Here is an 11,533-nt window from a genome sequence, read left to right as displayed (position 1 = left end):
CGAATAGATAAAAATTTTTGTTTAATAGTTCAATAATATTTTCTTATCTCCCCCTAGTATAAAAAATAAATATTATATTAACAGCTCAATTCAATATGTTTCTAATGAAAGATGAGTTTTTTTTTTTTACTTACATCATGAATTCACACATGTACGTAATTATGCAATAAGTCTATAAATATACATAAAACAAAGAAAAAAACTAATAAGCTAAATAAAAAGTTATTAACCAGATAAGTAAATTTATTTCAGATAACTCTTATAGATATTTTATCAATAATAATGAGTTTCAATCACTTTTCACCTGTAATTTGAAAAAAAGTAAAAACTATACTTACATCTGAAAAAAAAATTTAAGCAATTTACATATATATAACTACTACGATATATACTAAAGCAATATAGCAGAAAAAAATAAGTTTTAAAACCATGCTACTAAAACTATTTATGTTCAATTTAATAAAGTAATTAGAATGCAACAAATTTTTCGAATTTTATCGCGGTTTATTCAGTTTTTTATATGACCGACGTTTCGAATATTTTAAAACAACCATGGTCCCGGGAGGACCATTTTCGGATTTACCGTGGTAAAACCCGAAAAAGTTGTTTAATTATAATGAGCGAAATTCGCGTAAATATTAGAAAACAGTATAAATACAGTAGGTAATTATACCTATTAGCTATTTCCTCCATTATCGCACGAATATGACTCCTCCATATTTATTTCATTGAGAAAATCATGAAACTACAACCTAAATTTAAATAAAATATACATCATATTACAAAGGTATCGTATCAGTACGTAGTTTTTTAAAGTAATTAAACAATAGACCACTTTTCCTTTACTGAACTAAAAACTTAAATTTTTTCCTAACGTCAATTTAAATTCGTATTCGAAAATTTGAAATTGATTTGAAACAAAATTTATACGTTCCAATACACGTTAATAGATGACGATGCGTTTCGTGTCTAAGTTATAAGTTATTTTTTGTGTTGACATAAATTATTGATTTAGGGCAAAAATAAATAAAAAAAGTACTAAATATAAGCAATAATTATATTATCTTCTCCAATTGATATTCAAAATTATTATTTCAAATCAATTAAAAAGCAAACCAAAAAATACTATTTTGACGTTTAACGAGCATGTCACTTATTGTTCTTTAGATAACGTAAAAACGTAACGTCGTTCTGTCAAGAGCGTAAACGTAGACATAGGGCAAGTTTTGGATTAAATTATTTTTACGTTTTTTTGAAAAATGCCTTCTAGTGATAGTGACGACTTTGAAAGTGCAGATGAAGGTCACAGCAGTCCTAAGAAAAAGGAACGAAAGAAGCGGTTATCCTCCTCAAATTACAGTGATAATTTGGAATCAGACCATGAACCTCAAAAATTTCAAGACCAACTTTCAACAAAATTAAAAGAAGCAACGACTTTATGCAATAAACAGGTTTGCTATAAAATACTCAAATAATCGTTCCCTATTTATAAAAAAAAAATAATAATAATTTAGTAAAACAAACGTCGTTTTCTTAAAAAAATGTTGTTAAAAATGAAATTCGCTAGTTTCCTGCACTTAAGTTAAAATTCATGTTTCAATTTAGTTAAAGAACTAAAACTTATGTTGCTAGAGCCTAAAGTTTTGAGTGATCTAATTGCTACAACTGCCAACATAAAACCTAAGAAATTTCTTTAATATCCCAAAATAATAATGAAATCATTAAAATAGGTATGTTTAAAAAATTTGGTAAGGCTTTAGATTAAGAACCGTCGAATTATCTAAGCTCAAAATTTGTCCGTTTATCGGCATAGTTTCGTTACAAAAAAAAAATAACCCTTACCTATTTAACTTCAAAATGACAGTTCTTATTCCAAAGCGTAGCCAAAAGTTGTTATAAATTTTAACATATTTATTACAAATATAGAGTTAGATTTTATTAAAATTGTAACTTGACTTAATAATATACTGCTCATAATCGAAGATCGCCGTAACATAGCGGATATGATGTTATTACTTGACATCTGTTCTAATTCTATTGATTGCATTCAGTTAACATCAGATATTTTACAGTTTTACACTCCTAGCAGACGTACCAGGCACACAAATCTCTTGCATGTTCTCCTTTGTAGCTCAAACTATAACAGGAATTCAATAAGATGTCGACGGCCACGACAGTATAACAAGTTGTTTTTTTCACATCTAGAAGTTCCGTTAAAAGGGCTGTAATAGAGAAACTTGCTAGCACGTATGAATAATCTACACAGTCACTTATCCACACCCACTTACATACAAATACACAGGCATACACACTCACAAAATTGCACATACACATCTACACATTATTGACCATGGATATTTTACATTTTATATATTTCTCATTTTTATTGTAACTGTGTTTTACTACCTCAACTCAACTTTGTCTACCTTAACTGTGTCATTTAAATAACGTAAAATCCAAAATCGGCTTTTGTTCGGATGCTCAGTATTGATTTAAGAAACATAAAATATAGCTGTGGATTTTTGTACAAAGAAATAAATAAATAAATTACAAATTATAAATATAAGCCTTGCGTGTATTGTCTTGTTCGTATTAGATATAATTTTCTTAAATCTGAAGTCTTGGGTTATATAGTTATAAATAATCTTCTCTAAAATTTATTTAAAAGTTTTAAACACAAAATAAAAATAGCAAAGAAAATCATTTCAGCCTAATACAGTCCACTGCTGGACATAGGTCTCAACATGTTGGTGCCAAAAATAGCGTGAACTCATGTGTTTTGCCCACAGTCACCACATATAGCAACAAAAATACAAATACATTATTTAATACCACCTAAGTTCTATCATAGGCCTACACAAATTCGCGCCAAACATGGCGTGAACTCGTGTGTTGCCCATAGTCACCACGCTGGGCAGGCAGGTTGGTGACCGCAGGGCTGGCTTTCACATCATTTTGTCACATACATTATGCTTATATTAACACTTTATTTTTTAAATAATTTTAAGGATAACACAGGAGACGGTTGGGATGATTTTGACATAGAGGAAGAAGATGTCAAAACAAGTCAAACAGTTCCTGAGAAAACATCATCTGCTGTAAAGCCTGAGTCAAAAAATAATACAAATGAAACCCAATCTGGCTGGGATGATTTTGATGATTGGGGAGATAATGATAATAATGACAAAATTCAGGTATTTCATATATTATTAACAAAAAAATACCAAATCATTTTGATTCTAAAAATGTTTAAATATTTTTTTTTTTTATAGCCATAAAATTTGTTAAATTTAAAATGTTTTATGAACTTAATTTATCTTTAGATTTAACTGCAAATGGCTGTAATGAACAACAGAGTTCAGTATTTTTTAAGCATTTCCTAAAAAACCTCTCACTTACATTAATGTTCAGTTATAAAAATTTTAGGAGGCAAAATCCCAACCGTTAAAGAATCCTCAACAAACGTCAAAAGAACATCCCTCACAGCCTAAGAATGATGGCTGGGGTTGGGGTTGGGGAATGGATTCCATTCTCAGTACCGCTACTGCTGGTATCAGCACAATAACAACACAAGTGTCACAGGTAAGATAGAGAAAGACAAGAGAAGAGACTACTACTTGTATATCCCCAAATTCTCTAAAATTTATATCATACTAGCTGACCTGGCGAACTTCCGATTCCGATAATAATTACATATATCAAGATAAAATATAGCCTATCCTTCAAGTTGGATCAAACTGCACACGGTGTCCAAATTTGATTAAAATCAGTTAAGTAGTCAGTCAACGAACCTGTGATCATCCCTTTATTATCCCGAGTTTGTGCCATTACATTACGCTAACTTCTTTTTAGCAAATGAGTTGAAATAACTGTTACTTACTTTACCATAGTTGTGTTTAAAAAAGTACTATTTTCTAAACCTTGGCTATTTTTAATTCCCACTTCAGGTACTTTTATTTATAACTAAGTTCTGCATATTATATAAATTTCAACAAAATTGATGATGACAAGTGGCCTTTCCTTATTAGTTTTATGGCCTTTCCTTTAAGTTAATTCCGTTAGTTTTATTTATTAACTTAACTTTAAAATTGTCTATGTACTGGTATATTAGTATTTCAAAGCCGGGATTTATTGTTTGTTATATACAGCCTGTAACATTCCCCAGCTGGGCATAGGCCTCTTTCTCCATGTAGAAGAAGGATTGGAGCTTAATCGACCACACTGCTACATTGCATTGGCAGATATAATTATGTTCCCTACTATGAGTAACGTCACGCATAACGGACCACCTTTGAGTCTAAATGCGGAAAACCGAGCCCACAACGATACAATACAATACATACCATGAGTAACGATCGTTATCAAGTATTTATGATAGCAACCGGGATCGACGGCTTAACATGCTCTCCAAGGCACAGTGGGGAGACCCACAAGTACAGACATGCAAATCGGAAAGAAATATTTGGACAAATCCATCCCGTACAGGAATCCAACCTGAAACTCGTCGGTTTTTTAGGCGACAACTCGCACCACTACATCCGAGCGGTTGTGTACTAATATTATGAACCAAAAAGTCTATGTAATGTCTAGTATGTAAATCATTAACTTATTGGTAATAAATTTCCAGGGCATATCAACAGTTCTCGAAACAGGCATTGGTGCTCCAGATCCTGAAGAGCTTGCAAGAAAATCTGCTAAAAGTAATGAAAATAATCCAAGTAGCACTGAAAGTAAACCTATAGAGAGTGGAGATAAGAAATTGGAACAGAGTGGTTATGACAGTTCCTTTCAACTCGGCAGCTTGCTGTCTGGTGTCACCAAGTTTGTTGAAACTACTGGTATGTTAAGTTTATTTGTTTTATAGTTGAAAAATATAGAGTTTTAAGGCTAGTAGAATTTCCAAAACAAAAATTGGTTTAAAATTCTAGACTGCAAAAAAAATGTTAAGAAAATATAATTCTATAATACATACAGCTTGACAGAAATTCTTTGTATTTTCTTAGTCAATATGGAAGATCAAAATCAACAGCCCGAACTGCCTATCACAAATTAAATTAAAACACACATAAAATGTATTATGTCTTATTTAAGAATTATAAAAATTGTGTAGTGTTTGATTTGGAAATTCTAATTCCATATGTTATCATAGTTATCTACTAAATTTTGAAGCCAAGTGAATAAAAATTTAACATTTATTTTTACTAATTAAAATAAAATTTCAAATCATAGGTACGAAAGTAATAGCCGGTGGTCTCGACACTTTAGAAACTATAGGTAAAAAAACTATGGAGGTCCTTCAAGATGGCGATCCAGGTTTAGCTAAGAAAAAGGCTTTGTTAGGTCTAGATACAGATAAGCCCGTGCTATCACAGGTTCTAAGAGAAGCAAAGGCTAAAGCTGATGAAGAGGATCTCATGAGGGAAGCGAAGAGGGAAGCAAAGGAAGTTCATTACGAAACACTGTTTGATGATTTTGAGGGTATGTGATTTTTTTTTTGTATAAGTTTTCTTAAGCTACATTTCAAGTGATATTAGAAGTACGAGTGTGAAAATAAGTTGATTAAATAGATCAGATCTTAGTTTTTGCTTTAGCTTTTAGTTAGATTTTGTTTATTTCGAATGTACATGAATATTTATGTAAATAATCATATATAATAGATAATAATAAAGAGGGCTCTTAAGTACGTGAGAATGACTTTAAATCGTCATGATAAAGCTAAGAACTGTCAATTTACGAAAAAAAAAATGAATGTACTGTGAAATGTCACATTCCCCCCTCCCCATATTATATTGACATATCATATTTTCTTCGACCCCCACTCTTATTATCACATCCCGTCACGCTAAGTCTCCCCCCTCGCCCCTATGATAACGAACGTACTTTATTCAGAACCCCTACATAGTAAGTAGGGTAGTTTTATCGAAATGTGTCCCATACCCCCACAGGGTTAGTACATCTGGAGGCGCTAGAGATGTTGTCAAAGCAGTTGCGCATGCGCATCGAAGAGCGTCTGCGCAGTGCTTCACCCGACAAGAAAAGCGACATCAAGGAGACTCTGCAACAGGTTGCTGGTTAGTAACCACTAGTTTTATTTTATATATAACTAGGTCTGCAAACATGTGTACAGTCCACCTGGTGGTAAACGTGCACCATAGCCGTAGTATAGACGCCTGTAACATCAGAAGCATCGCAAGCGCGCTGCCGACCCTACACCCTAATCTCCCCAGGAGCTCTGGTCCCCTTACTCACCAACAGGAACACAACAATACTTGAGAACAGTATTATTTAGCTGCAATGTTCAGTTCAAATTTATTACTTATCTATACTGCTGTGCTTAGATAAAAGGCAGTAAAATATACCAAAATCTGAGATTTTTTTTTCTAAGTTTTGAATTTATTCGAACTAAATATATGGTATTATAATAGTAATATAGGTTACAATTTTAATAAGAAGGGAAACGTAGGATAACGCCAAAATTTTACAATACAAGTTAATAAACTACCTTTTACTTAAGCACGGGATTATCTGTGATATATAATTGTATGACTAGCCCACTGCCACAGTTTGAAGTGGCGCTTCTCCGTGGGCTCTTGTGGTACAATTCCCGCCGGAGTCTGGGTGTTTTTTTTTTGTATTTATTTATATACATATATGTATTATTTCTATATTACTCTTTAGTATTAAGTTGCTTACCATAAGAACAGACGACCGTGTGTATATGTTATAAGAATATAGATTTTTTCTCGTCTTAGAAAAAATCTATATTATATTACTAGTAGATATATAATTCACAAATAAGAATGTTCTTCGTCCCCAATAAATAAAGAACTTTGTACCTTTCTTTATGAATATTATATATACTGTACAATTGTCATTAAGGTTTTATCTTTAAATTTTATATTAAACTAGCTGACCCGGCGAACTTCGTATCGCCTAACAGTGACTTTTAAGTATTATCACAAATCTTTTGTATGGGAGTATAGAAAAGTGTTGTTTTTAGACTTTTTCAGGAAATTTAATTTTTGTTTTTAGAATTTTTCTCTCCGTAACAACCATCCTCGTAATTCAAGGAATATTTAAAAAAAAGAATTAGCGAAATCGGTCCAACCGTTCTCGCGTTTTGCGCTTAGCAACACATTTAGCGACTCATTTTTATATTATGGAAGTACAAATTATAAAAATTAAAAATTAAATGCTCTGTCATATATTTTTATTACTTTATCCTCTTATGTTCTTTTAAATTATTATTAAGGATATAATAGAACTGACAAATGACACTCAATGTAAAAACAAACAAAAAAATAAAGATTTAAAAAAAAAAATCTCCAGAACTCTGTGAAATGCCCGAAGAAGAAGATGATGATGAAGATGAGGAACAAATATCAGAAGACACGTCGAAACCCGATGTTTTACATGAAAGGTTGCAGCGAGCTACACGAGACATCGGGATTAAGTTACAGTTTCAACCTTTGATAAAGTGAGTTAGTACTAAGAATATCGATCGATTCAGCCAGCAACATCCTTTTTTTTATGTGGGTATCATGGATACCCTCCAGCGCGGGGTGCCAGAGGGTTATGTCAGACTCCTACTGACTAAAAACCACCACGTGTGAGCAGTCGTCCTCTTGGGTGGGGTGAGATGGGGTCGCGCTAGCATTCGCCATCGTGCCCCGGCAGCCAGTAACATCCTACTGCTGGGCATAGGCCTCGTTCTCCATGTAGGGCACAGATCGTGGCTTAATCCGCAACTCTGGCCCGCTATGGGTTAGCGATATATTCCCTAGATCCCTACTATGAGTAACGATCGCTATGAGGTGTATATGATAACAACCGGGAACGACATACTAATAACTTATTATTTTTAGTATGTACTCAAAATAGATAATTAATACGTCTTTGATTTTTGAAGTAAAACTTCTTTATGTACTTAATGTAAAATAAATTTATTTATGTAATTAATTTATGTAATAATTAATCTTATGTGACTTAAGCGGGGAATAAGCTAGTGAATGTGTGAGCGTCACGAAAAGTGTGATCGGGCGAGGAAGTTGAAAAGGAGATATAAGTAAGATAGAGCTAAGGAAGGTTAACTTCAGTCCCGGGGTGAGATGGCGAATGCTAACGCGACCCCATCTCGCCCCACCCAGGCGGACGACTGCTCACACGTGGTGGTTTTTAGTCAGTAGGAGTCTGACATAACCCTCTGGAGGGTATACATGATGGATTTTCCCCACGTAAAAAAAAAAAAAAGGTTAACTTCAGTCATATGGTCTAAAGGACACTCGTTTTTTTTTTTGTGTAATAAGACGTTGTGCAGTAACTCACATATAAAATCAGTTGAATTGAGAGCACTTCCTTTTTTAAACCGATTTCAAAATCGATTTTGATGATTATTTTTTAATCAAAAACTGGTGCTTGAGACTTGTCATGTCCCATTTTGAAAGTTACATTGCCACACATCTTATAATCAATCATAAAACAAAAAAACTTTAAAATATTTTTAAAAAAATCACTTATTTCAGACAATATACAGAAATACTAACATGGCTGGAAACGACAGATTCAGATACAAATGTAAAAGCAATATATAAAAAAGCCGTCAGTGGTCTCGCACAAACAACTGCATTATCTATGGAACTGTATCATAAGACCGCTGAAATGTTACTTGTAAAGAATAGACGGTCCACTGCTGATGAAGCCGATGCTCTTACTCAGTAAGTATTATTATGTTTTTTTTTTTATTGTTTCCTTGTATTCACTGCCCAATACATGTACTGAAGGGTTAGCGTTATGGCCACAATTTATTCTAAAAGTGCATTTAATCCCCGATAATGTCAAATATTATATATTTTTTCTTGTCTGGATATTTGCCTTGTAAGTTTTTCAAAATTTGCTAGCAAACACAAGTATGTATGGGAACCAGTTTTTAATAGATTAATTCCATGTCTTTATCTCAAGCGGTGTAGTGTTGTCTGTCACTCGATGCGAATGTTCAATTTTAAAATGCTATGCAATATTGTTTTTATTTGTCGTAGTCTGAATTTCAGCTCAGAATCAGCCAAATCGGTTGATCTGTACACGATTTCTCACACATGTAGCTTTCAATTTTCTAGGAAATTATTGCGCGAGTATGTTTTTTTGAAGTAAAACTTTTTTATGCACGCTTAACTTGGGGATTAAGCTGGTGTATGTGTGATGAGAGAGTTACGAGAAGTGTGATCGGGCGAGGCGAACGGAAGCTGAGAGGGAGATATAAGTTAGTGCAGATAGAAAGGGAGAGAGTTACGTTTCATAAGTTTTACTTCAGTTTATGGTCTAAAGCATACGTCTTTTTATTTCAGAATGACGGTAGTTCTAACAAAACACATTAGTGAATTAGCGACTCAGTTCACAGAGAAGCTCGGCGGTCAATCCTCTGAGGACAAGGAGCAAGTCAATAATTACATCACAAATGTGTTCTTAGAGGTAAGAAACTAAAATATTTTTATTTCTCGATCTAACAAAATTATCTAAAGCCCTATTTGCTAATTAATATTATAAATGAGAGAGTTTGTAAAGATGGATAGATGGATGCTTGTCACTCTTTAACGCAAAAATTATTGAACTAATTTTAATGAAACTCGGTACCTAGATAGCTGAAAAAACAACACACAGCTTATTTTTACCTCATTACTAGCTACGCCTCGCGGTTTCATACGCATTAATTTGAGGCAAAAATAGCCTATAGCCTGCATTGGTAAATGGGCTATCCAACACAAAAATAAGTTTCAGTACTTTCTGAGATTAGCGCGTTTAAAAAAAAAAAAGTATTCAGCTATTAGTATAGATTCCTACAGGATCAGATCATAAGAATTCCAGACTCCCCACTCATAGTATATTTTGTATTTGCATAAATAATTGTTTCTCATTATTGAGTGTTTTTCATTATTAATGTTAATTAATTAATAGCCTATGTCCAGCAGTGGACTGCGGTAGGCTAAAGTAATGATGATGGTAGATCTGATAGTCGGTCGTAGGATATTTTTTTATATTAGATGATAATTGTGTCCGTATCCATACAGCAGAACAAATTTTCTGGGTCAGCTAATTATATATAATTATGTAAATAAAATACGATTTTTGTTTCAGGCCGGCAACAGTTCCAAATACATAGAAAATGCATTCCAGTTGACGTTACCGATCATACAAATTGGTGCTGTTTAAAAAGAATAAATATAGTATATTTCATTACAAGTGTGGAAAGGCTGACATTGCAAAGAGTTCCGACAAATGTCTACCCGAGCCGAAGCGCAGCCGAAGGCGAGGGTTGACAGTCGGAACAATTGCAATGACGGTTCCGCACGTGTACTGAACGGCTATTTTTAATACAGTTGCGAAAAAATGAAGCAATTTAATAAAATAATAAAGACACAATAAACTACTTCAAAAAAACTAGTGTCAAAATTACTCATTTTGTGTAACAAACAACTAAACTCGCAAAGAAAATTTCTGAAAAATGGCGTCAACCGTAGAATTTAAGCAGAGTTTTTTTTTTCTTCACCCATTCTGGTAGGCAAAGGGAACTATGCCCATACAGCCAAGTCTTCAGTAGAAGTTTTTTATTGATATGAAATGAAAATAAGATTTAATGAGATGAAATGAAATGAAACCTAACCAAACTCATTCAATCAAATCATTAAATCTGATATTGAAACAAATTAGTAGCTTCTTTTAAGAAATATACGTATTTGCATGAATCATAAAAACTTCTATGATTTTTTTTTTTTTGTAAAAACTTCATGGTTGGGTTTTCTTTTTAATGGACATTATTTTGACACTTGGGAAAGAGAACGCACGAGTTCGGGAAAGGTAAAAAAAAAAGCACGAGTATGTAATAGCCCACATCCCGAACGCTATACGTCCCTGCAATACGCCACTTTTTGAGCAACTGTATTAAAAAATAGGTTTATGTTTTTTGTGATAAAATTGTAATAAATGTTTATATTAAGCACATTATATTTTTAATTAGTTGGTACAAATATCCATCTTCTTTTAATAGACAATCTTTTTGATACTTTATAGTTAGGTAAATAATGCCATTACTTAATTTGGATCTATAGTATATTCGCGTTAAGAAAATAGTGACTCATCGTTGTCACTCAGCTTCGTCACGTCCCTTGACCAAATAAATCGTAGTAAAATAGAACATTCTGTTAATACGGACCAGTTGATGATCTTAGTCAAATGGTGTGGCATGAGTTACTATTTTATTAACGTGAATACAAGTGATAGCTAATAATTTGTTATTATAGAAGTATAAATATATTTTAATATATTATTGTTTTTGTGTAATTTATGTGCTCGATGTTCAAAATGACAATAAATTGTTACACTATGATTTTATTTATTCGATAACCCTTTTTTATTACATTTGTAAAGAATCAAATTAAAAAATAATAAATCAAAAACAAAAAAAGGTCTGCGTCGTTTTTTTTTTTTTTACTCTCGTAACTTGGTCTATGATTATTCTAGACAAACAACATTTTCACTTGCG

At 32.7% G+C, this 11,533-nt stretch overlaps 1 protein-coding gene and 1 long non-coding RNA gene across 3 annotated transcripts; one reads left to right on the top strand and one right to left on the bottom strand.

Moving 5' to 3' along the window:
- Window positions 1-225: 225 nt before the first annotated feature.
- LOC123662668 lies at window positions 226-846 on the bottom strand. Of its 2 annotated transcripts, none has more exons than XR_006744540.1 (2): window positions 674-846; window positions 226-340 (listed from the first exon to the last, which is right to left on the bottom strand). It is a non-coding gene; the product is annotated as an uncharacterized LOC123662668 (long non-coding RNA). The 2 variants fall into 2 exon arrangements; XR_006744539.1 differs by having other exon boundaries at window positions 226-304.
- Window positions 847-1,123: 277 nt separating this feature from the next.
- Window positions 1,124-11,311, top strand: LOC123662749 (protein FAM114A2). Its single transcript, XM_045597548.1, has 11 exons — window positions 1,124-1,472; window positions 2,937-3,194; window positions 3,427-3,582; window positions 4,628-4,838; window positions 5,230-5,478; window positions 5,946-6,071; window positions 7,330-7,477; window positions 8,523-8,714; window positions 9,342-9,465; window positions 10,129-10,214; window positions 10,938-11,311. The coding sequence occupies exons 1-10, from the start codon at window positions 1,260-1,262 to the stop codon at window positions 10,201-10,203; spliced, it is 1,752 nt and encodes a 583-aa protein (XP_045453504.1). The 5' UTR covers window positions 1,124-1,259; the 3' UTR covers window positions 10,204-10,214; window positions 10,938-11,311.
- Window positions 11,312-11,533: the final 222 nt, after the last annotated feature.

Source organism: Melitaea cinxia, chromosome 19 (assembly GCF_905220565.1).
Source record: "Melitaea cinxia chromosome 19, ilMelCinx1.1, whole genome shotgun sequence".
NCBI classification, from domain to species: Eukaryota; Metazoa; Arthropoda; class Insecta; order Lepidoptera; family Nymphalidae; genus Melitaea; species Melitaea cinxia.
This window is presented reverse-complemented; position numbering and strand designations above follow the sequence as displayed.